Source organism: Lissotriton vulgaris, chromosome 1_2 (assembly GCF_964263255.1).
Source record: "Lissotriton vulgaris chromosome 1_2, aLisVul1.2, whole genome shotgun sequence".
Classification (NCBI taxonomy): Eukaryota; Metazoa; Chordata; class Amphibia; order Caudata; family Salamandridae; genus Lissotriton; species Lissotriton vulgaris.
Window position 1 is genome coordinate 106,571,822 of NC_141686.1, and position 27,431 is coordinate 106,599,252.

Here is a 27,431-nt window from a genome sequence, read left to right on the forward strand (position 1 = left end):
GTTTGAAGAAGAAAGGCAGGACTTGTTTTGGATGCAGTTGGGATTTGGCCAAATTTACCGTTAGCCCCAGAGAAGCAAAGAGAGCACGACAGCTTGTCATGGCATCCTGAACACTATTTAATGAAGGGCCCTTGAGTAACCAGTCGTCCAAGTACGGGAATACTTGGATTCCCCAAGAGCGCAACGTTGCGGCTACCGGGGCCAGGCACTTTGTGAATATTCTTGGTGCCGATTTGAGGCCGAACGGTAGTACTTTGAACTGATAATGGGCACCAACTACAGTGAATCAGCGATACTTTCGATGTTTGGGATGGATGGGGATGTGGAAGTATGCGTCCTCCATGTCTAAGGAGGCCAAAAAATCTACTTCGTTCAGACAATTTAGGATCTCTGAAAGCGTGACCATGCGAAACCCCTGCTTCTTGAGCAAATTGTTGAGGCTGCGCAGGTCCAGAATTGGTCGCCATTCCCCAGATTTCTTTTTTTATAAAGAAAAATCGGGAGTAGAAACTTGTTCCTCTCTGCTGAAGCGGGACTTTTTCTATGGCGTTGTTTAAGACGAGGGGGAGGGGGTCCATTGGGCGCAACAGTTGGCGGCTTGGTGACAAATTCTAGGGTGTGTTCATTCTGTACCAGATCCAACACCCACTGATCGGAGGTAATTTGCTGCCATTGTTGATGGAAAAAAGATATTTTCGCGCCCACAGGGAGGGGAGAGAATGCGGATGGCGCCCGGTTGAACTCACTTGTTCTTGTGAGTGTCTCGCCCTTGATTGTTGGAGCGTTTGCGGCCTCCTTGGCGAGAGAAACCAGCCATATTTAGTTGACGGTAAGAAGAAATATAATCTTGACGGTAGTGTGATTGGTATTGCCTGCCCTGCGGATGGTAATTTCCTCTAGAGGAGTAGCCACGTCCTCTAGCCCCTCTAAGAGCCTCATTTAAACTGCAGGGAACCTAAAGACATAGCGGTATCCGTGTCTGTCTTGATTGCCTGTAGGGCATCGTCAATGTGCTTGCCAAAAAGAGACTCGCCGTCGTAGGCCATGTCTAATATCTTTAACTTAACCTCTGGTCTGAAGGTGGTAGCTTTCAGCCAATCCTGGCGCCTGAGGTGTCAGGGGCGCTAGAGGGCGCACAGCGGGATGGCTGCTTCATAAGGCAGCTCCGCCGGCCAGGTGTTATGATAGGCGAGATTCAGCGATTAAGAGACCTGTAAAAGCACAGATGATATGAACTGCAATCGGAAAGCGGCATCACCAAAGTGAGCGTGATTATAATCACGAACGAGCCCTCCTGGAGGAAATACGGCAAGATGTGCAAGGAGCGCTACTGAGACACTACCAGGCGACACAAGATGGTGGCGACCAGCGGCTAATGCAGTCGGAAGTCGGAGTCCCTCATCGTCTACGAACGAGCTACGACTCTACAGAGGAAAGAACAAGTGGCAAATGGGGCGGAAGACGAACTCCGGTGAGATAACATGGCCTGTGCATGAGAACTAAGACACGGGCGTATGCAAGCACTGAGGGGATTTAAGGCGTACTGGAGCGGCAACGGGAAAGGGAGTAAAATGGCGGCACTCAGAGTGTAACTGACCTGGGCACACAAAACTGTTTATGTCTATACATCGGCCCTAATAGTATAAAACCTGACACCCGAGGCTCAGATTGACCGCGCACTTACAGCAAACGCATCATAAAAACGGCCTATAGCTACTACTCTGAAACTGGATTTAGCAATAGTGACGCTATGAGATGATCTAAAATGGCGGCGCCCTGAGCTCTATGTTGAGATGTGCGAGACCCCTGGAGGAGAGTGGGCCAGACACTAACTGCAGTGGCGCAAGTTACAGTTGTGAGCGGGAGGTAATAGAAAGAGCTACTTCCATTCGCATAGTGTTCTGTCAGATGCAAGTTGAAGTCAGTTGGAGATGTGAGACGAGACTCCCTTTGGGCGCAAAATACTTCACATAGCGCTGCACACTATTCCCAGCGAAGAAAACGGAGGTTCATAACAACGCTGAATGGGTGCACATATGTCACTGAAGGAAATGCGGATATACTGCTAGGCTGAAACGGCACGTGAGACTGCGGAAAAACGGTGGATTGTACAAACCGGGAGAGACACTGGGAGAGAGAAGGCCGAGCAGAGCAATACCTTGCACGGAAAACGGGGCACTACTAATAGAGGCTGAGTGGAGTAAATGCGCGACCTACTCACCCATAACGACTCGGGTGGGAATACCCCGCCACCGGGCAGAGGGCTGGCGCACGCTACTGCCACCCGATCGCAAGCTGTCGACTCTACGACAGCAATGGGCAAACCAGACCAAAATCACCTTAGACGGCCCAAAAAAATCTGCGAAAGGAAATACAGCCCAATCTGATGCGGACATGGGTGACGAGGCAACACCATCCTTTGGGCTGGAGCAAGTTCTTAAGGATATACAAAAATGCTTGCTGGATGTGCATGGCAAATTGGACACTATCACCCTGAGGGTAGACAACATGGCAGCGAAGCTAGATAAGCACGGTGAACGCCTTGTTGAGGTAGAAACGCGCTTGTCATCGGTGGAAGACGAATCACATACCACCACTCAGAAATGCTCAGATATGGAGAAACTACTAGAGGTCATTAAATCTAAAACTGAAGCTGTGGAAGCATGGTCCCAAAGAAATAACGTTCGAATAGCGGGATTGGCAGAGTCCAACTCTAGTAAGATGGAGACCTATGTAGAAGAACTGTTTAAAAATATATTCGGAGCTGAGAACCTATCCTCGGTATTTATCATCGAACGAGCACACCGCTCTCTCGCACCCAGGCCAAAGCCAGGGGCACCGCCGCATCCTATAGTCGCCAGACTACTGAACTACCGGGATAGAGATCTTATCCTAAGGCTGGCGAGAGAAAAGAACAATATTGAATACCAAGGCAACACATTAGAATTCTACCCGGATTTTACAATGAACGTCCAATTGGCTCGAAGAGAATTTGCGCCCATGGAACAAAAATTGCGCGAATTGAGGCTGGAGTATGCAATTCTGTATCCTGCTCGCTTGAAGATTACGAAGGACGGAAAATTAACCATCTGTCACACACCCAAGGAGACACAGGAGTTCATTAAGCAGCTGAATCAGCGGCGACGAGAGCAGAAACGCGCCGAGCAGCGACCCGACTCAGACTAACAGCTTTCAAACTGGATTCCAGAAAACGTGGCGGGATTGAGAGGTGATGGTAAGGCCCCAACTTGGGCGGATTGAGACACTACACATACTGAACTGAACTATGTGACTTGGGCGATTAGCAGAGCTGTTGGTGTGGGTGACCGATCCACTAACAAGGTAATTGGAATTAACTACGGGGACAGCAGTAGTTGCAGAGCTGCCACTGTAAATCGGGAGTAAAGAGGGGATATGTGATATGTAACGAGACATGGGGTCAGCCATTCATGAACTCATGCTCTGTCACGGTGGATGTAAGGGTCTAGGCAATGTGACGAGCAGCTGTATGGACAACAAAAAAAAAAAAGATATAGTCCATAATATACTCACTGTTGACATGGAACTATGGAGCGTTACTATAGAGTAGACGTCAGAAGGGACTCTGATAATCCCGACACAAGAACTCACTGAAAATGGTGGGAAAAAAAAAGCTGTAATAATATGGTTTAGAGATGATGCTAGAAAAACTACAGGGACTCTAGGATGTAATTGATCACCTGGCCACATCCACACATGTTGGATGCTGTTGTGTGACCGAGATAGACCCCCAATAGGGTGTTCCCCTATCAAAGTTACGAATTGTTCAATGTTTTTCTCAGGGTATGTCTTTGGCATGATTGGGTTGCCAAATTGGGAGGGGGTGGATGGGCAGTATTGAGGGAGTTGGTTTTAATTCACTGCATTTGAGAAGCACTGCCACAATCCAACATAGGTGCGCTCACGAAATTACTGCAGTCTTGACATATTCTACAAAAAACAGAAGTTCATCAGGGTACAACAGGGGACAAGGAAATAACAAGATACGCAAGACATGGCCGGTAGGAAACAGTCAGATAAGTTAACATTTATTACATGGAATATAAATCCGAAAAAAAATTGGCAAGTACTAGCCTATTTTACTAGACTACATGTAGACATCGCATTTATACAGGAGACTCATATAGATCCCAGCGTGCCGAACTGCATAGGCCAAAGTTGGGCAGAATCGTCCATGGAGCTGCTTACTTCTCATATTCACGTGGGGTACTCATACTGATTCAGAAAGGGTTGCAATTTACAGATGATCAGGTTAAAGCAGACAAGGCAGGGCGATTTGTGGCGATTACGGGGTCATTGAGGGGGCAGTAACTCAACCTCAATAACATTTATGCACCAAACACGGATGACCCCGATTTTTTTCACACCATTTGGCAAACCATAGCTACGTTACCTGATGTACCGCTGATATGGGGTGGAGACTTTAATGTTGCGCTTAATGACAGGATCGATAGATCTACAACATCATCAGAATCACACAGACGCGCGCTGCCACAAATACACAGCATTATGCGAGAAAACTGCCTCCATGATCTCTGGAGACTGAGACATCCCACACAATTAGAAGCCACACACACTACTGCAGCAGATGGGAGTTGGTCTAGAATAGATTATTGGTTGGGCTCAGCTGAGGTGTCCCTATGGGTGGAGAAGGTGTCCCACCAACCTCGTACCCTCTCTGATCACAATCCAATACTGCTTACACTGAAATTCCAGCAATATGTGCCCCCCCCTTTAGTCTGAGATTTGACGGACAAGCTTTGCTAGATCCATTGTATTCAGACGCTATTAGGAAAGCCATAATACAATTCTTCGACATAAATGCTCCTACCACAGACGATCCTGGGCTCCTATGGGAGGCTTTTAAAGCTACCATCAGAGGTGTCTGCATAGGTACTCATGTGGGTATTCTGCGGGACCTGCGACAGCAACTAGAGCGTCGTGAGGGTAGGATACAAGAGCTTGAAAAGGAATATACCCAAACGCAAAACCCGACCCTTCTGGGTCAAATTAGAATTGAAATATCGGAATATCAAAAATGTGCGGAAGACGAGCTGAGATATGTCTCTAAGTGGCATATAGCGAGGAGCTATGGAGAGGGAGGTCGACCGGGTGCCGTACTAGCGGCCAAGATTTGTTCCAAGAGACCGCCACCGGTGATACAGGTGGTCTGTGATACTGAGGGTAATCAGCAACATAATCCGCAGGGTATCTTAGGAATTTATGCAAACTTACGGGGCTCTATATGCGGAAGAAACTACAGCATCGGCAGCTGAGATAGATCAAGATTGTGACGATGTTGCACTTGCATGGCTATCCGACGCGCAAAGAGCATATCTCTCCTTACCAGTTACGGTTGAGGAGGTAACGGAGGTCATGAAGGCGCTCCCTAATGGAAAGGCTCCGGGACCTGACGGATTCACCAGGGGATTCTATAAAACCTATGCTGATTTACTAGGCCCTCACATAGTAGCTATGTTTGGTGATGCACATGAGAAAATGCTGTTACCACAAACACTGCAAGAAGCAATGATTCTAGCCCTCCTGAAGTCGGATAAGGATCCGGAGAGATGTGACTTATATAGGCCATTGTCTTTGATGAATGTGGATACCAAAATTCTATCTTCATTACTGGCTAACAGACTTAAACATCTGATGACTCGGTTGGTCTTTCCCGACCAATCTGGTTTCATACCCACGCGCTCTACGTCACAACACCAGAACCCTATTTGCATTGGCACATTACCTGACACCCCAGACCAAAGCAGCTGCGGTAGTGTTGGATGCTGCCAAAGCATTTGACACCATAGCTTGGACCTATTTACACACAATACTGCGAAGAATGGGATTTCCGCCGATGTTCCTGCAATGGTTCAAGCTACTATACACGGCCCCTACTGCCCACATACAGGTTAATAATTACATTTCAGAGATAATACCTATCGCTCATGGCACACGACAAGGGTGCCCATTATCCCCTTTACTTTTTGCCCTAGCACTAGAGCCACTGGCTTGTAAACTACGGCAAAGACATCATTCGGCGTTGCAGTTCCCGCAGCACCCTCTACATATATCATTATATGCGGATGATATGCTGGTATATGTTCGAGACCCAAAAGTAAATTTAAATCCTCTGCTGAGGGAATATGTTAAATTTGGAAGGCAGTCAGGGCTCAAAATTAATTGGGCTAAATCAGTCAATACCTCTAACGGACAGTACGCACAGCTTTCCCACGGACTTCCCGCTAGCCTGGCAGACGGAACCAGAACACTATCTAGGAGTCTGGTTTCATAGAGACCCTGAAGTAGTCATTCGTACGAACTACGGCAGAATAGTTACAGCGCTGGAAGACAAGATAAAACGATGGATCCAGCTCCCCTTATCACTCGCCGACAGGCTCGCTATCGTTAAAATGGTAGTCCTACCCAAACTGCCATATCTCTTCAACAACATCCCCATTAAACCACCAGCAGAAGTGTTTCGAAGACTAAATACTATGACGTTAAAGTTGATTTGGGCAGGTAAATCGGCCCGGATTGACCTGCAATCACTAACACTGCTGTACTCAAGAGGGGGGTTCAAGGTCCCTGACCTATTTTTGTACTGTGTGCTCAAGCACAATATGCGCATTATTGGTACCATAAAATCCCATATCTTTCACATGTGGCAATAGAGGAGGGAGATGCGTTGCCAGTCCCGTTAGACGCAATTATAACTCACAAAAGGGCACCTTTGCATAAACAAGATATAAACACGATCGATACAACAAATGCACTAGGCCATCGAGCCTCAAGACGGGACCCCACTCCGGCCCCACTACGAGCAAATTACGGCTCGCACGGAAAAGGCCCACGCTATTGAGCGCCCTGCGGAGATCACAAGCCGCATTTTACGGCTCACTCAACCAATCAGGCAAAGCTCATTTTAGTCCTGAAGATGATCCCACTATATTGTTGGAGATAGGGATCGAAACGTTCGTCGACTGTTTTGCAGTACTGCTCGTTTTATGATTTGCATTTTTCATGGCAGTTACTGTGGGTTTGAGCTTATTCAAAAATTGTTTGCATTGCATTATAAGCCACCCTGCTCTCCTTGTTTGCCTGTAAATTCTTTTTCTTTCTCCCATGTATTGTCTTCCTCTGACTAGGTACAGGCTTGTGCCCAGTTACTAATGTGCGACTTGTCTCGCCCTACTCTGTTTATACTCCAAAATTGTGTTCCGAATAAATGCTTCTAGGTCCGGCTCGACACTGAAGAAGGAAAACACAGTCTTTATCTCGAGCCTGTGAAAATTATTTCTCTAAGTATCACTAAAACCTAGGACCTTTGTAAAATAAAAAATAAGTAGTACTACCCGTGGTCCTTGGCCATTATTACGGGTTCCCTTGTATACTAATACCGATACAACAAATGCAGCATGGAGACGGATAGGTCAAAAGACTAATAAGTTGCCAATTTATTCACCGGAGCAACCACTTCACTTCTATCCAGATATCTCAGTCACACAAGAAAAGGTGGGAATGGAGTTACTCCAGCGGGTGGGTGTAACCACAATGGGTGATTTATATAAAGAAGGGACATTTAAAACTCTGGAGGATTTTGGCTATGTTCAAAATCAAACACCGCTTTTTAAATTCACATATCTCAGATTACAGAGGGCAATAAAGGCACTATACCCGACATACCCTTCTGAACCTTCAGTGCTATTGACATTGCAAATACTCCTGACATCACCTTCACCCAAGCACTTGGTCTCCAGATTATATACAGCGTTGCAAGATGAGATAGGGGCAACGACAGATAAGGCAATACAGAAATGGAACAAATGTTTAACTGTCCCTCTAACAGAGAACGAGTGGTCTACAGCGGGTATCATAACGGGCTTACTGACGCCGAATGGTAATCTGCAATTGATTCACGTCAAGTATTTGCAACAAACCTATCACACTCAGGCTAGAATGCACAGATTTGGACTTCGCCAGGATTCCAAGTGCCAACGATGTGGAGCTGCGGGGGCAGATTTTATCCATCTGGCATGGTATTGTAAAGGAGTAGCTGAATTCTGGGTGAGCGTGGTGGGCATGCTGGGGGACATGGTGGGCTCCTACATAGACAGCAATATACGGACATGTCTGTTGGGACTGTTGCCGGGACTTCGTGCTTTGAAGCGTAAGTTTTGTGTCATAGCCTTACTTATAGCTAAACGCAGTGTCTCGATCAGTTGGGGAGGTAAACAGAGTCCTAAAGTGAAATTGTGGGTCCAAGATATGGTCTATTGCAAAGACACTTTGCTGACATATGAAGAATTACCTATACGCTCACGCCCCAGAAATTACTGGAACTTTTTAATTGAATACCTCAATGACCCTGGTGTTCAGGTGTAGAGTGCCTTGATTGTAGGGATGCATATAATTATAATGTACCAATATATAGGAAATGTTGGACTAGGAGTGTTGTGATGCAGTGATAATATACGATGTTATGCCACTACTGCGTGGCGCGGTTTGTTAGGATTCCTTTTTTGAAATGCCAATAAAAATTAAAAAAAATAAAAATAAATAAATCAACGAAAGGTGTCATCTCTAACCACATTTGGAGATCATAGCGCCCTATGATCGCCAACAAATTTGCTGCCTGATAGAGGCGGCAGCCATGGTCGAGAACTTCTTACCGATAAGGTCAAGCCGACGTCCCTCCTTATCCAGAGTAGTAGTGATGGGCGTAGCTGTTTTTTTTTTTTAACCGCTGCTGTGCAGCCTGTGAAATAACAGAGTCTGGTCTCGGATGACCCACAAGGCAAGATGGACTGTCGGATGTTGCACGATACTTTTTATCAATCCGTGGTAGCACGGCTGGCACAGAAGCAGGGTTCTTCATTATTTTGATGCCTTCTTTCCAGATCAATTATTGGAATTGCTCTGGAAATTTTTCTAGTGTCCTCCTTAAAATCATGTAGAAAACAATCAGTTTGTTCTACTGCAACTAGAAGCTTGAACCTCTTCGAGGCTCTTTGAATGAGATTGTGGAATCCACCTATGTCCTCAGGTGGTGATTCAGATGGCTGTGGAGTTGGCCAGGAAGACCGTCACCCAGGCCCTCGTCACCAGCCGACTGGACTACGGCAACGTCCTCTACGCCGGTACCACCGCCAAGCTCCAGAAGAGACTCCAGCGGATCCAGAACGCCTCAGCCAGACTCATCCTCGACATCCCACGAACCAGCCACATCACCGGACATCTGAGAGACCTTCACTGGCTCCCCGTCAACAAAAGAATCACCTTCCGCCTCCTCACCCACGCACACAAAGCCCTACACGACCAAGGCCCGAGCTACCTCAACAGCCGGATCAACTTCTACGCTCCCAAACGCCACCTCCGATCAGCCAACCACGCCCTCGCCGCCGTCCCCCGCATCCGAAGAGCGACTACAGGAGGAAGGTCCTTCTCCTACCTGGCCGCCAAGACCTGGAACTCCCTCCCGACCGACCTGCGCCTGACCCAAGACCACCTCTCCTTCAGGAAGAAGCTGAAGACCTGGCTGTTCGAGCAGTAGCGGCACCCCCCCCCCCCCCGCCTTGAGACCCTACGGGTATGTAGCGCGCTCTATAAGTGTCACTGATAGATTGATTGATTGATTGGCGGAGATGGCATAGGGATAACATATGAATCCCACGGATCTAAGGGAGGATTCTCAGGAAGTTCTCCATCTTCTACCTCTTCGTCCGAGGATGTATCAGGCGTACGAGGAGGCGGAGCAGGCTGGTGTGTGTCTGCGACCGGAGACATGGGCGCTGGAGTATGAGGCTGAAATATCGGGTCTGGTCCTGCCACAGAAGTAGGTGTTAAAATGACCTGCTGCGGTGGAAATCGCTGCCTGTAGTCAGCCAACATGGCCTGCAGGTCCTGAATGAGGTTAGGAGGCAGATGGCTGGTAGCTGCAGTCCGTGGATAACTTGCGTGATGAGGAACCACAATGTCCTCATGATAATAGTGCACAATGTAATCCTCCTCATCGTCGTCTTGACATTTTATTATTAGGTCAGAAGGATGGCGAGCTACTCCAAAGGCTCCTTCATTCTCATCATCATCATAATCGCCTTCTTCCTCCTGAGCGTAAGTGTCCAAGAGGTGAGAAGGCGTAAGTGGCGAGATATAGGAGTATTCCGGTCTCTGGAAAGATGTGAGCTGGAAACTCTTGGATGAAACAGGCGTTGAAAATTTCTGCATCGTTGAAATAGATTTATCTGAAGTTGTTGCCAGTGCTGAGGATGGTACAGCTGTTAATGGGCTCTTCTTTTTCGTCGTCGACGGACTAGACATCGACGGAGGACTCTACGTCAACGGAGGCATCGTCGACGGAGTCGTCGTCAATGGAGGTTTCGACGTCGACGGAGTCGTTGTCGACAGGATAGTCGTCGACGGGCTGGACTTCTTTGTCGACGGGGCAGATGCTTCGTCGACGATGGTCCTTTTAGCCACGATGGAAATCCTAGTTGACAGGATTGGTGAAGTGATAGCAGTAGTAGAGACAGTAGCAGTCGACTATGGCGCTAAATATGTTATAGTAGATACAGAGAAATCTGAAGAGACAGTGCAGCTTTTACTCACGGTTTTGCGTTTTTTAGAGTCCTTTAGAGTAGAAGGTCCTGAAGAAGCTGATGGAGATCTTCGAGAACGACCAGGAGTGGAGTGGGAGGTTTTCAATTGTTTTCTCCCCTCACTTGATGTACTCTCCTGAGATCTTGCTCTCTTGCTTGATGTTGAGGCTGCATCATCATCAGCTTTAGAAGATGAGCCATAACAGGACTCTAGCCTCCCTATCCCTTAGGGTTTTAGAAGGGAAGGTTCGGCAAATCTTACAATTCTGTGCCTCATAAGTAGGATAGAGGCAATAAATACAGTCATTATGTTGATCATCAACATGGACTCTTTTTGTCACATGTCCTGCAAGGCCTGAACAAGGCCTTCCTGTCTGACATCCTGAAGGAAAAACTGAGTAGGCACTCAGGGAGACTCCCTTCCACACGACGTGCGGTGAAAATCTGAGGAGAACTGGCTCTGCAGAGAGGGTTCTAGAGGGTGCTGAGAGCTGATTGGTTGTGGCAAAGACTTGGGTCTTTTCAGCATAATGAGGTAGATAGGCTACTGCAATCTAGGCCTCAGAACTGTATTTAGGGCCTACTACTATAATTTACTTTTGGCACTGCTTTATGTACCGTGGGACTCCCGCCTCGGCGACGGGGAATGATTCAGGCATGTGAATCTATGAAAGATAACCCAATACTGGATAATTGTGTTTTCTTATTTTTTGGAACGTGTTGATAATCTTTGGACTTCATGCGTTCTTCCTTTTGTTCGGGCCGTCCTCTTTCGGATTTCTGTGATGAAGTCTGAAAGGTATGAGAGGAACATGTATCCGTATCTGGATATCTATCAGGTTTTCTCAAATTATCCCTATTCCTGAAGTAATATCTCCTTTCAGAGGGCTCCTTTTGAGGAGACCTACCTCACGAGTGAGAACAATTCTCTTTAGAATTTTGTTTAGTATTCTCCCACTTCTTTTTAGGCAGAGTGAGAGTGTTTTTAATAAAAACCTTTTCAAGCTGTGGTTTCACTTGTTTACCACCCAAACTGTCTCTACCTAGCTCTTCATAGGATTTTTCTATTATTCTGGCTAGTTCTTGTGGTTGCTCAGTTACAACAAATTCTCTGGCGAATCGCTACGGATGCTGCTTCACATTTATTAGCGAATATTGTTGAAACCCGTTTGGAATCTTTCAGTAATTTCATACCTAGATTTAAAAGCAGGCTCTGCCCGTATTAATTTTGAATCTGTTTCAGGACGTCTGGTATTACGGAACACCATGTGTTTTGGTGTAGATTGCAGCAAAGACTGTACCCAAAGTGTCGCAGGCCTCCAGGTGTGGTGTGATCCCCATCGGTAAACAGATTGTTAAAAACCTGTGTTTCTCATGAGGGGTAGTATCAGGAAATACTGCCTCGATTTGAGTAATTGTTTGACCTATCCAGAATGGAATTTGTTCCCTTTTTGCGGGAAATTTACCAATGACTGATTGTATAGTCTGTGGTGTGATTTTATTTGTGTTCCCCTTGTAAGGGGTGTGTTAGACCCGACATCCTTGGCGTGGTTTCCCCCTATCTTTTTGCCTCTACCTCCTGTATTTTTGATGCTGTGCTGGATTTCGTTTTTGCTGGTTTAGATGCTTTGGGCACTTTGCCACTGCTGTTCAGTGTCAAAGTGCAAGTGCTCCCTGTGTAAATTGTTATTGTGATTGGTTATCCATGATTGGCATATTTGTATTACCAAGAAGTCCCTAGTAAAGTGCACTGAGGGTGCCAGGGCTGGAGAGTCATATGCTGCCAGGGCTGGCGAGTCAAATGCTACTCATTGTGCCACCCACATGAGTAGCCCTAAAATGGGGTCTCAAGGCCTGCCACCACAGTGCCTGGGTGCAGTCTGTGAACTGCCATGTTGTCCTGGCAAGTGCCCACTCTTGCCAGGCCCTACCCTTCCCTTTCTGTGCACATAGGACACCCTTATAGTAGGCCCAAGGTACCCCCATTTTTATTTGCCCTCTGTGCTTTATTCCCAACTGCCTGCCGTGTGGGAGGATCGGTGTGCTCATCGCTACACAACTGCCGGCGGCTGTGGGATGGCTGGGCCTCCCCCATGAGTAATTCCCCGAGTGACTTGGTAACACTGTGTACGGCCTGCCCGAAACCTGCAACCTGTGGGGAGGGCTGCTGCGCCCGAATCACCAGGTCTACGAGTTACCGCCGTGTCCCGGGACAAAGAACAGCCAGAGAGATCCACAGGCGTCGCTGCGACACAGGGACCCCGACTAACTCATCCCCCGCCGCGCTAGGATTGGCCCAGCGCAAGGAAGAGGTGCCGCGTCATAGTGGGCTCGTCCCGTGAGGCTGCGCTGGGATTGGCCCAGCCTGAAGCAGCGTCTCGTCACCCGGGGGCTCGTCCCGGGGAGCCGCGCTAGGATTGGCCCAGCGCAAGGAAGAGCTGCAGCGTCATACAGGGCTCGTCCCATGAGGCCGCGCTGGGATTGGCTCAGCGCTTCGTACAAAGTAGCGGCCTCCTCCTTCCCCGCACGCCAAGGTAAACTGCCTGTCTGTTAGTTAGCGCGGGGAAAGGGAGTCGCGAGCGGCGCCAGAGAACAGGTTTCATCTACCCGGGTTGGGGAGGCCTTGAGAGGAGCCTACCGGCAGCGTGCAGGGACCAATTTCTGTGCATAAAGAAGAGGCAGCAGGGGCTTAAGTAAAGTGTGGAGTCCCCCTTTGAAATCACGCAGCATTCCATACTCGCTGCGATAGCGGGACACAGAGACTGCCTTATCATTTGGAACCGAGGCATCCCCCCCACACCCCCTTTTTCCTGGGATTGTGTTCATTTTGGAAGACAAGCGAACTCTATAAGTTAAGAAAACCCTACCAGACATCGTTTTTGTTTGGCTACAAGAGAACCCTTTTTTTTCTTTTGCAATAGAAGCTTATTGTGCATGTTGGCCTTGCATTTTAATATTTGGTCTTGCCTAATTGCTAGATAAAGAATCTATTTTTGATAACTACCTGTGTGGTTTCCCTTTGTGGTGTTTTGCAGTATTATTGTGGGTGTTGGTGCAAAACACTTTACGCTTTGCCTTGGGGAAAAGCCAGTCTGCTCCTGCCAAGCTACTAAGGGGGTGAGCATGGGTTATCAACAGAGTGTGCCCCTTTACCCTGACTAGAAGTAAGGGAACCCACCTCTGCCAACTAGAGACCCCTATTTCCAACAGGGTGTGTTGTGGTATCCTTATAGGAGGTTTCTCGAAAGGAATGTATTCTGTTGGATGTTCCTCTTCTTTGTAAAAGTGGAACACATGTGTTAATGGATTTGCTTCAGGGAAGATAATCCATGAATAGAATACCTCTGTCTGGCGATATTCGTGTGCCTCTATTACAAAAATTACCCTACCACCTCTTGATGATAGGCCATTTATTAAAATTTTTATAGTGATGGCTTTCCTTAAATTTCCTGGGATGATTATATCATCCACATTGGTCTCTTGGAAACCTGTAACGTCAAAGCCTGCTATGGCATTATTGCCTGTAGCTCCACCGTCCTCGGTGTTGCTATGCGGCATTTTGTTGACTGAAAGTTTGCAGAGCAAGTTTCAAGTAAACAAAAGGTAAGGTACACAATATTTTGGAACACTGCATCCTTCAACGTTGAACAAACCAAAACTAATACATAGGATTTTCGTCCTACTCAGTTATGGCGGATATTTTATCCTTTTACCCACTCTAGACGTCTATTGGAGTATTTTAACAGGAAAAAAGGGCCCTTTGAGAAAAGCACGACCGAATTACTTTAGCATCTTGCGTTAAATTAGTGCCTTACCAAATCTTGGGCGCTATGTAGTGTAGTTCCTATATTACCAATAGGCTGTGCACATTGGAATAATATATCCTACAGATTAGACGTAAGACTGAGGTCGACTAGGGCTCTATCGGATATATTAAACTTGATAGAGTGCCAGCTAGCTCAGAGGTCACTAGAAACTTTCTCGAATTCACAAGAAGGGATTAGTTTCTGACTACCACATAAAAATGACAACTTTGTTCCCCAAGAATAAGAAATGTATCTCTAGAGTCGCGGAAACAATAGATAAGTATTTCACTCAGTCACTCGTGCATGTTTAGTTTCTACAGAGTTGCAGAGAAATAGAGAGATGGGCGTTTTCAATAAAAGGTTTATTGAACAGTCTTCTTTCTCATGCAAGAAAAGTGAAGTGCTACAATCGTAATGCAGACTGCAAAGTATAACGCGTACAGCGAGAACAATATTATAAAATACTGTAAGAGCATTGTATGGTTCCTAAACCATATATAAATACATACATAAATAATGACTGAAAATACTCAACTGGTGCTTCTAAAATACGCCTACCCCAATGTAACTAACCCAAGTCTAGTACGCAGTAACTAGTAAGTATTATGTAGCATAGGATTTTAGTTTTCTTTGCAAAGAATCTATCCAAATTTTCTCTAGGTTCTAATCAGCTCCATACCTTAGTTTTGAATAAAGGAGGTCTGGTATTTCAGTCTCGGGACTCGATTTCCCAACACCCCGCAAGGGGAGCTTGGAAACACTGGAGCTGGATTCTCGGTGAGGGAAAGGCAGTCTCTCGGTCAGTACATCAGCTGGAGGGTCGGCTTTCTTAGGAACTTGCTGTAGCGATCTGCGTCGGGCAAGTAGATAGTCGAACTGCTCCGAACCACTGTCTTGCTAGAGCAAGTGAAGGTATATTTATACCTTGAAGGAGTCTAAGAATGCCATAGTTTAACATAAAGTCGGGCATAATATCGTCAGGAAAGAACCCCATGGAAATAGTCATTCTTTGCAAAATACATGAGTTCTTTGATAAATCTATATTCAAGCAAAGGAAGGCCCCTGACTGCTTAAGCCTTTTTTCCAAGAAATCGTTGTGACGTTTGGTATGGGTGGAAGTAGCCATGCCTGTATTTGGTCTGCATGGATTAGGTCTAAATAAGGGCTTAATTTCTATGCCTATATTAGGGCAATGTGAATTTTACCTATGTAAGGGCATGCATCAGGAAAATTCACTCTGAGCCTAAAACGCCACACAACATGTTCTTACTACTAGTTATGGTAGAATCTTCTAGTTACATGGCACTCAGGGAGGGTCACTGATAGTTTGAGGAATCGGTGTGTGTCAATGCTATGTGACACAGGATATTGGTGGACAGCTGATAGCTGGATGTTTTAGAAGCCCACTTCCCAAAGTAGAGTCTTGAATTAGAGAGAGTTGCAACAATAAGGTTGATACTGATGCTTCACTGCAACCAGTTACTTTTAAAATGTAGGATATTTCGGGCTCATTAAGATCTTGTGACAAGATAAGTCCACAGTAATCTCAGGCACAGAGTACCAGGGAGGAGGCGAGGTTCAGTCTTGTGCCCCAATGGGCCCACACACCTCACAGACAATTGCCCATAGTTTATCGTCCAGAGATTGGCTGTCGTCGGGTGGAAGCAGATGTGATTTTATATTTTGTATCCTGGGAGGGTGACCAGACAAGGAATGGCTGGCTTATCTATACCATGTTTGTTTAGAGCATTTTTTTTTTTTTTAAAACACTCGATATACAAAACATGTATGCAAGCGTTTGGAGACTGTTTTCATTCCTTTCTATTTTTTTACATTTTTTGTTTGCATTCTGTTATGTACCAAAGGGCAAATGCACTGCTGTGTGTTTATTGTTCAGGACATCTGTCTTTTCACACATTGTGAAGCTTCACTGTATTTATCAAATGGCTTGATGGAGTCCTTGGTTTAAGTAAATAAAAAAAGCATTTCCAGGGCATCCTCCAGCGCAGTTAGTGTAGCACTTTCCTTCCCAATGGTCTGATTTAACTCTAAAAAGTCTTTGTTTTGATATGCTCCTCCAGGTGAATGTGGGGTTCTTCTTTTATTATACAGTTAATTAAAACCGTAACCTAAAAACATCATATTGATACCTAATAAAATTTAAAAGTTTAACAAAAGTTTATAAAATCTGGCGATATGAAATAAATGTCAATTCCAAAAGCAGCAATTCAGGTTGATGGCAATATATCACAATTAGCTGTTTAGTCCAAAAGGGAAGAGTATAGTATGAAAGACAAAGACAAAAGTGTTACAATGCTTATTACAAATAGTTAACTTTCATCAACGTTCATTTGTGCAATGAGAATAGAACTGGTCTGTTTCTTAATGCTGCAGTGCAGTTAAAATAGTGTTAACACACTTCCCAGCCCTTGCTAGAACTTGGGCTGAATTATTACTGAAGCACAAAACAGATGCTTCCCTGCAAAGTCTCACTGTCTTTTCCCGATAGACTGGTACCAGTAGACGTCGGCGATCGTTGGCAAGATGAGGACAACGTAGCAGATGTAACCAGGACTCATGTGGATAACTGCAGAGCCTTCATGTTAGCGGACCGTTCCTCCGAGCCCACAGCGGGTTAAGATCATGAATTGGAAGGGCTAACTGCCTCATATAAATAATTTTATTACAAGTCTGTGATTGGAGAGTAATTAAAATATGGTTGAGGTTTCCCCTTGATATACAAGACATCCAGAGCTGTATGGAGTGGTTTTTTGGGAAGCAGAGCAAGGTCTCTCTCGAATGACACTAGAGTAATTTGGCTTTTTATCGTTTTTTTCCAAGTTGACAGGGGAATAATTGAATTAGAGAAGTTTATGATTTCAATCTTCAATGTGGAAATGGCCAAGTGCAACTGTCTGTACCAAGGAGAGAGTTTGTCCGTGAACACGGATTGCAATTGTTCTTTCATGGATTGAGCTGGTGCACGCAGATTGTAGATGTAGAATTTAATTACGTCTCCTAGACAATGAAGATCTGCACTTGCCAGGCCCAGCTCAAGTCTCTGCCTCGCCCTCCTTGCATGCTGGGGAGCCAAAAATATTTTCTTATAGGCCATTATTTGATAGTTCACAAGAAATGAATCCATTTTACCAGGGAAAGCCAGATGTCCATAAGATACTGCTGGGAGCAGGTTGGTGCGTAGGACCCTTAAGATTGGCTCAGCTGTAGGGCTGTGCAAATGCTGATTCAAGCACCTCAGACTATGTATAACCCCTGCTCCTTTGGGCCGAAGAGGTTTGAGATGGGCTACATGATTTGCTCTTTCGTTAAACCAAACTCCTAGATAATTATAGGTAGTGCAGGTCACTATATGTAAATCACCTGCTCGCCAAGACAGGATTTTCTTTTTTTGATGCTTCCCAAAAATCATGACTTTAGTTTTTGACTCATTCATCAGAAGATTGTTTTTTTATATTGTATGTGTTAAGGGCAGTGAGCTCACTTTGTAGACCTGTTTTTGTATGGTTCATAATAATAATATTGTCCGCATATTCCATGATCTGTAGTCGTGTGCCACCCAATTTTGGGGCGACCAAAGCTGAACCTGCCAATTCTTTAGGCAAGTTGGCGGTGTAAAGATTAAAAAGTAGTGGGGCTAATACGCAGCCTTGCTTTAGACCACTTTTTGATGCAATTTTTGCAGACACAGTTGTGGCACTTGTTTTAATCCTCACCCAGGTTTTCTGCTGCAGTGACATCAGTGCAGAAAGAAGTGCAGATGGTATCCTCCAGGAATTTAGTTTGTGGCATAGCGTCCCTCGGTTGACTATTGAATGCTGCACTGAAATCCAAAAAACAGCAGAATAGAGGTAGATGCCAAAGTGGCTCTCCACGACCGGTAGGACAACGCTATTATATTATCTGTCGTGGAGAAGCTGGATCTAAAGCCTGACTGAGTGCTGTTTTCTGTAATCCAGTTTTCGAGTTCTGCCGGCAAGACACGAGCTTAGGCCATAGCTTCGATGTCCAATAAAGCGATTAGCCTATAATTTGCTGGATTTGAGCAGTTAACCTTTTTGTAAAGTGGATGTAATATTAAGCCCTGCCAGTTGGATGGAATTGTAGCTGTAAGAAAGGCTTGTTGTGAATGTGGGGTTAATATTAGTATTTTGCCTAATAATGGAAGCACAGTCACTGGTTTGAAGTTATTTAATCTATGTAAGTAGACTAGTTTCTTTAACAAGGCTTGACCCGTCCTTTTTCCTCTAGACACTCTGGGAATGATCCGGTCCGAAGAGAACAATCAATGACCTGTTGACAGAATAGATTTTTAGAGTCACTAAAGATTGGATTGGGAAGGGAGGAATGGGCTATTCAGAATGCGAGCACAGGCACAACTTTCTCATTGTTTTCTTTAGAGAGAACCAAGAGATGCTGTCAAATGTTTACCATTTGTTAGAGAATTTCCCTAGTAATTCTTTGACAGAATAAAGGACCTGTTCAATCTCTTCTTCGGGGTTAATATTTTGTAAAAAAAAAACTTGCCAAAAACTTCACATTTTTCATTTGAGATATCAATCTGTGGCGTTCTAGGTATTTTGTGAAATTGTTTCTATGGCATATTCTTTTCTTTCCTTAAGACATTAAGGATATTTTTGTAATGTAATGTAAATAAAAATGTAAAGCACATTGGGTCTTGGCACTAGAACTAGGGTTAATCACATGAGGGATTGCGGTCAACAGGGGCATACTAGAGTGTGTAGCCAAATCGTAAGGCTCTTCTCAATTGCATGAAGTCAGGCAAAGCCTTAAAAGCAACCAAGAGTGAATTTCAAAGCTTCATAACCTGAACAGAAAAGGAACAACCTCCTCGCTTTTAACGACAAAACCTGGCTCCCGCCATCAAGAGCATATCCAGAGTCAAGGACGGCTGTGGGACATAATGAAATACAATGCAGAGTGACCTAAACATAATCGGCTTCTTAATAGGGAGTAAAGAGCATTCAATGCTGCGGAGGCAGATGCACTACAGGGCCAGTGCAGTGCCCATTTAGCGGCAGCAGTCTGAATACGTTCCAACCTCCTTAGCAGCGTAGTAGCTGCGCAAAGCCACAATAATGTAGGCGATTAAGAATTGTAGCATGGATATCTCTTGGGTGAAAAGTCTTAGGGGTACCAGGGCCAGGATTTTCAGCAACATCCTCATCAAGGCAAAACAGGTCAAAGAAAGATGATTTACTTGGCCAACCATGGAAGGAAAGTAATCAAATTGGAAGCCTGTGTTCTACATTGATACCAGAGCCGCAGGTCAGAAGTCTAGCAGAGGTGGCAGAGGTGCCAGAGCTGATCATCTCCTCGATTTGATTATAATCTGTTTTCAGCATTGAATTCGAGATAGTTATTTGAGAGCCAAGGGACATTGCCATTTTACAGTCCTGAAACCCGGTGGCTGTGAAGTTGTAGTGTTCAATAGACATGACCAATTATGTATCGTCCATGTAACACATGAAAGAAAAATCAAATTGGCCACAGGTTGTACACACACATTTAACAGTGATGAGCGATGAGGAACTCCCTGCCGAGTGGCTGGACAGAACAGAAGGCAAATAGACTGCTTGCAGCCTTGGATTGGAGAGAGCACGTAATCCAATTTAGAGCAGGCCCAATGTGCCCCCACTTCTTGTAACCTCACAATTAGGCAGTCTCGTGAGATGGTTTTGAATGCTGACAAGATGTCTAAAAGAAGCAGGCAGGGTATCTGCCTTGGTTGACAAACGCAGTTCATCCAGAATGGACACCAATGTGGTCTTTATCAAGCCTGGGGGGAAAACCTGACAGAACGGAGTCAAAAAGCTTTCTTTACTTGAGAAAAGAGAGAAGTTGTTTGTTTGGTGCTTTCTCTCAGAAGTTTGACTGGAAAAGGCAACATAGATATAGGCTGATAGTGGTTAGTGGCCAGCTGAGGGCTTCATAAGCAAGGGTATCCAAAGAAGCTTACTTCAATGCCCAAGGGACTGTCTTCAGCTTGAGTGATAAATTGCAGACCTCCAGCAAGGATGGAAGAAGGGACATAGAGGCTAATTTCCAAATTGCTACGGGGGGCAGGATCCATCAGAGAACCAGAATCCGTACTTCATCAAGTTTCTTAGCATTTCGTATTCCTGCAGTCGAATAAATGTCACTCGGGGTGTGTCCTCTTAAAACGGTTTTGGGGACTACAGTCTTCAAAGGAAGCTGCCCATGGACTTAATAAATCAACAACTACAAGCTCCTTAATTACCTGGCTTCATTTTGTTCTAATGAGGTCTAAGGAGGTGCCTCTTACGCGGAAAAGTGGGAATATAAAAATCAGACTGCTGTCGTGCTGAAATGTTGCCTGGGATTTTGCGATTCCGTTGGAGTTACCATTGAGGATGTTGAAATCTCCAAGTGCAATATACCATCTAAATCTCCCAGATTCCTAGAGAGAAACTTTCAAAGAGTTCTCCTAAAAAGACAAGAACAGTAACAATTCTACACGTTGATTTCATGTGTAGTCCCAACCAGCACCTTTGGAGTGTTTTCGATCAGCCAATGAATGAAAGGCTGCACAGACCATAACCGCCTGTAGTCAAGGAAAACTTTACACCTCTGGAGGTGTTACCCCAACGGAGTCGGTTTCTCCAGAGAGGAGGGAGGATCACTTACTTTCGAATGTCGTCTTGAGTTAAGAGTTGAATACTAGACTCCATTTTGTTCCATTGCCTTAACTGCTGGGCCTGTCCTAAACAAATGGCTAACAATCTTTATCAACCTTCCATTTCTATCAACTGCCATTTGAAATCAGGTTTAATATATACACCAAGAGTGCAGCAATATGATATAAACCATACAGAATATATTGAACTCCGTTTTTCAGCGAGACCACAGCAGCTGCATCCGAGGACCTCCCCTTGTGAATAAATTCACAAATGTAAAAGTAAAAGTCAGTGCTCTGTTAGTCTATTGAACCAATCATGCAAAGTTCTGTTGGATTCCCCTTCAACGCCAAAAAGAGTAAAAAAAGATTAGAGGTTGTGAAAGGAGTCAGAGTAATTTAGTCTCCAGAGCAAAGGCAAACAAAAACTACCCTAACACAGCACAAATTTAAGAGAAGTAAGAAACTGATTAGAGATGACCCACCTTCTTCAAACCATTAATGTCTTGTATTAAAAGGCATACCTCGTCATGCACTGCTTATGACCTCAAAAATTACATCTCTTCACATGTTCTATAACATCATTGATAACATTTGAAAATAACATAATTGATGAGAACACTGCATGGCAAGGGGGCAAGTTATAGTTAATTTAGTTAAGACTGAAATCACCAGTTCTAGTTAACTGATGTTTTACGCCACTAAAACCTTTGGTTATTTCAGTGAATTTTTTTAAAAAATAATATGCAGGGTGCAGATAAGTCTTACTGGAAAACCAAACCCTCAACAGTCCCAAATTAACATCCTTTGACTATGCCAGATCAAAAATATAAGGTGTCTTAATTGTCCATGTACTGAACCCTGAAGCTAGAATAGAAGGACACTTAAAAGGACAGACAATTACTTTTCTGAGCATATATCACATTATCCTATGATCAATTTATTATTTTGCCTTACCCATCCTCCATGCTCTTTGATCCAGGGGCTGAACTTCTCCTTAAGGTACCTAACCCCAAATCCCAGTACTTTGTTCATCGGGTGGTGGTCAATGGCAGTGAGCTTGGTAGTGATGTCCATAGCAAATGCAATTTTCACACTCTGCTGCTGGATTTCCACCTCTTCCTCGATCACCTGATCTCCCACATACAGGTCAGTCACTTTCTTGAAGTAATTATAAGATGTAAACAGCTCGCAGATGCCCTGGTACAAGGTCTTGTCCGATTTAATCTGAAAAAACAGAAACTGTTCAGTCCCTAACAGCAAACCCACCTTCTTTGAACCGAAACAAATGGGTCAATATCAGTTATTAGAACATTGGAATGTTGAGCACTCCATTGAAGACAACTGGCTGGTAGAAGCCCGGAGAGAAACATTCCTATCTTTTTTTCATTTCACAGCTCTAGTTATGAACAAAGGCCTCAAGAAGCTGGAGGGGAATTAAACCCTTTCAGGCTCCCAGAAGCCTTTGTTTTTAATGATTAGTAGAGGGCAGAAAGTTCTAATAGCCTAAAAGTCCTCCGTAGAGGGCTGTGCCGGCCATTAAATGCCCGCTTCCTTGTTAAAGGACCAAGTTGAACGCTGGAGCGGACCTTTAATGGCCGGTAAAGCCGGGCTCTAAGGCTATATTAGAACCCCGGAATGCTGGGAGCTCCATTGATCGGCCTATACTGGTCATTAAAGGCCCGCTCCAGCGTTAAAGACACAAGGTGAGGGTCTTTAACAAAGAAGCAGAACTTGAATGCTGGTATAGCCCAGTTACAGAGGGATATAAGGCTATTAGAACATTCCGCCACTAGAGGGCAGAATGTCCGAACAAATAAAAAAGGACTCATGGAGCTCGAGGCGATTGGAATCCCCCTCTGGCTCAGTGAGGCCTTTGCTCACAGCAACAGCTATAAAGTACAACATTGGAATGTTGGAGCTACAGGCTTCTACAGGCCATTAAAAAGACTGGAGCACTCACTTGTTTAATGTGCCCGCCTTCGGCTTGGTCCTTTAACTTTGGGGGGGCCTTTAATGGCTGGTATAGCCCGCTGGGTAGGGCTATAAGGCTATATTAGACTACCATATGTGAAACCACCAGGCATACCAAACTTTCATGCCGGTATCATGGTTCCATGTATCCATCACACCCACAGCTAAACAAGAAACATAGGGGGCAACAGATTTAGAAGCACTGGAGGTAAATGATCCATTGAATGCATACTATATACATTTTTAGTTTAAGTATTTCATAAAACACAATACAAAGTACATTATATCTAGTATACATTTATTCTAGTTTATTTTACAAGTTAGAGGTGCAATCCTATCAGAAAATGCCATTTATACAATGTCTTACACTTACATATTTTACAAGTAATTTTAATATCATGATTAGAACACAGACAACTAAAGAAACTTTTTTCTTACAAGATGTTTGTGATATCAAAAACACCCTGCTATGTGGACGCCACCTTTTTTCATTAAAGGATTTCCTTTTCGAAATTCGTTTTCAATCAATAAACGTAGGGGATATGCTATGCAGTTTCATATTCATGAAAGGGAAATGGGAGAAGATAAAGTAAACAAATTTGTATGAAGTGACTTTGAGCACCAATTCTACCTTAACATGTCATGTATTAAGAACACCAACATCATAATGTTGCTTTGGGCCCCGATTATATTATTGGCAACATTTTCTTTAACAGTGCTTGCCAAAGTAGTTCCTAAGGATTTTAATACTCAAACCACTTCATTGCTGAAATAAATTGTACAAAATGTACCACTGACAAAGAATTCACGAGAACTGTGTTGCAGTGATTTAATTTATAATCTAGTTACCAATAAGCAATGAATAGTTAAAATATATTTTAACTGGTTTACGGACGATAGCTGGTTAGTTTTGATTTGTTAGGTTGGTGCAACTTAAATGAATTTGTGAAATTTCTGAATAGGTTTATAAAAATAATAGCAATTCTAAGTAGCAGCCTCCGTACTCTGTTCTGCGCCTGAAATCTACATTCTTTGTCTTAATTTAAATTTTAAGCATTCAAATCCACAAATTTGATTTATAATGAAAGGTCAAATTACCAACTTTTTTTTTACTTGGAATATATAGGGTCTGGAGAGGTTGGAGAGAGCTGGAAGAAGAGTGGATTGTTTTTTGCCGATATATAGAAAAGGGAGTAGTGGACGATATGACAAGTGTAAGGAAATGTCTCCAGTAGCCTGCCCATACGAATCAATAAAAATATTTTCTACTTCAATTATCATTTTAAAAACGTTGCCATTTCTACCGAAGCCCAAACACAGACTGCCAAAACAGAATGCCATAATTTCTGCTTCCCCAATACATGTTGACTGATGCAACACGTGCAAAATGTGGCAGGGTGGATAGTTGCCAACACAAATGCCAATCCATTATCCACCTTTTGGGTTCCTGATACTTCAGCACAATAACTTCAAAACATTTTGCTTAGTTCACAAGGCTCTTGCAGACATTGGCCTAATCCGATAGACTAGGGTTTTAAGTCGGTCCTAGAGGGCCAGAACAATGCCAGAATTTTTAGCATATCCCCATTTAGATAAATGTTTGCATGCACTTGTAACTTTGTCCTGATCCGGCATGACAGATAACCGCAGTTGTCGCTTTGTGATTCTAAGCATATTTTCACTTAAATATTTATCTTGGGTTCTACTGATTAGATGTTTGGTCTCAAATAACTTAATACGTTTTACTCTATTTTTTTTATTGGAATGGGATTTTTCTGGTGTAGTTTTTTCACTTTATTTCGGTTTGAAGTGCTGCATAAATACTCTACACATGGTCTCAAAGTTAAGCCAATGGTCTTTTGTGCCAAGCTACCAAGGGTTGAGCACTGGGTAATTTGGGGTTTGCTTGAGTTTTACCCCAACCAGACTAGTGGTTGCTGCTTGAATAGGGTTTCACCCCCCTCAACCAGTAACCCAATTTCCTACTCTATATTACCCAATTATTCCATTTACATTAAAATCATGTTTTACTACTTTGAAGCTACAAAGCAGTTCCCCGGTCCTGCTTTCAGATATCCATCCATCTTGAATTGGACAACTCCACAATATATTTTCTGCTATCTTGAGTAAGCCTAAAAGAAATGGACTAGAGGTAATGGTCTGTATAAAAGCAACTAATGCAGAGTATTCCCGAGCATTAGAGGACAAATTTGAGGATAACACACTTACCTCCTCTTGCAAGCGGTCCCCAGACTCTCTCAACACGGCGGCAATTCGTTGGATTAGTGCTTCGTCATCTGAAATGCAAACAATATAAATGATGCAATGCTAGGATCTTACCTTTACATTTATCCTCTATGACAAGTCAAAAATTCTCACAAACAACTCCATTGATATACCATCATTCACAACCAACTATAAATCTGATCAAATTTAAGGGAACCTTTTGCACACCACCATTGTAGATTTTAGGGCACGCCAAAAAACCCTCAACTAACTGGGGAGATTTTACCACAAATGCAGCTTTGTAACAGTAAAATAAGGTACTCTTAAGCAAGTCACCTAATGAATTGTATTTTTATAAACCTATTCAGAAATTTGGTACCCACAGTTATAAGGGACTTGAAAGCTTTCAAATGATCAAGTTACTCTACGACATCTCCGTAAACATCCCCGTTTACTTGCAGAGTAAGTGGCCTAAATTTATCTTGGCATCTATAGGACATAAGAAGGGAGCTTGCCTGCTCCAAACGGACTCATTTCTTTTTCCTGGGCCCCTCCCTTTCAAATCCATATAATATATCTTATTCCTGCCGGTCATTCCAGTTTTCATATAAGCAGCATTTTACTGATCATTTCAACATTCTCTTAGTAGCCCATGTCCTGCCGTAGGAGGACGGGATTGTCTAGCATCATCCTTTCTCACTCAACTCTTTCACAGACCCTTCTCTCACCCGCATGTACAGATCATCACGGTGTATCTCTCATCCGCTTGTATTAGATTATTCTTGCCAATACGCGCTTTCTTTAAAAAAAAAATGTATTTTTATGAAATAAGCAAAAAGAAAGAAAATTACAGTGGAGCATGACATGCGCCAATGTTGTGCAAATACAAATGGAGCGCATAACAATTCCCACTATGATGCCCACAAAATAGAAAGCATCCACACTGGAGAGAAGAAAGTTGTATACTCAAATGACATCCTGTCAACCCCGGGTGTACGAGTACCAATTAGGTCTCCTGAATTCAGGTGAGTCCAGGACTGCCATCCAGATATCAGATTAGAGCGGCAGACCCTGATGCAGAGGGCTAGCCCGGGACCAGGGTTTGATTCCCCGCCTCGGCGGGTCTTGGGCTAAAAAATTCCAAGGTCCTGATAATTCTCGCCTCGGTGCCTATTCCAATCATGGAGTCCCACTCTGCAACTCTGGGCAATAGCTTGCTTAATCTCCACAACGGCCCCCACAACGCTAAGGATGCCTGGCCTCCACCTTGAGGGAGCCCAGGAGTGGACGCCTCACAGGGAAAGCCAGGATGGGTTCCACAGCGGTATTCGTACAAGTGCCTTGAGACCCTTGCGGGTGAGTAGTGCGCTATACAAGTATCAATTTACATTACATTACATTACATATCTGATGCAACCCCTCCTACTCCTGCTTCAAAAGGGTCCAGTAAACTCCTTCTCCTCAACAAATACTTTAACATGCACGATAACGCAAGTTTGTTCCAACGGCTCACTCGCCTTATGACTAGACACTTTGTGACAGTCGGTTGTTTAATTGCTCTAGTTGTCAAATATGTAATTTACTTACTGAACTCTTGCTGTTCTCATGGACCATATACAGTAACCTCCCTTATTGCTTAACAATTCTCTTTGTATCCATTTATGCTTGTATTTGAACCTATTTGTCTCTCATTTTATGTAAACCTTTGTTTATTTTTTCTTTTTATGTATAGCGCTCCAATACCCTCGGGTCTAGCTAGCGTTATATAAAACCTATAACTAAATACCCCATCCAGCTCTCCCACACCTTGTGAAGTATGCAGGGACATCCCCCTACCGTGGAAGGTGACCTTCTCTGCCGCCATGTAAAAATCTGGGGGGAGCATGATAATTTTAAAGAGGGCTGCCCATCCCATCAAAGAAAAGAGGAAGCCACGCAAACGCACATCTGCTTAGAAATTCAGGATCACCCTCTCAAGATTGCGGCAAAACCGGGGCTCTTTCTGTGGTGTTAAGAAAATCCCACCGTACTTAAAGCCATCGGAAACCACCCTCAACCCCTGAAGGAGGGATTATTGATCCGCCTGACCCCATGGGGAGTAAAGCAACAACT

At 44.2% G+C, this 27,431-nt stretch overlaps 1 protein-coding gene across 4 annotated transcripts in view; it reads right to left on the minus strand.

Moving 5' to 3' along the window:
- Positions 1–27,431, minus strand: part of BCL2L14 (BCL2 like 14) — a 303,081-nt gene that overhangs the window by 28,576 nt on the left and 247,074 nt on the right. For all 4 annotated transcript variants that reach the window (XM_086952930.1, XM_086952933.1, XM_086952931.1 and 1 more), the window contains 2 exons: positions 25,323–25,390; positions 22,077–22,346 (listed from right to left, as the gene is read on the minus strand). In XM_086952930.1, the coding sequence (XP_086809056.1) occupies positions 22,077–22,346; positions 25,323–25,390 (338 nt within the window). The remainder of the gene's footprint in view (positions 1–22,076; positions 22,347–25,322; positions 25,391–27,431) is intronic.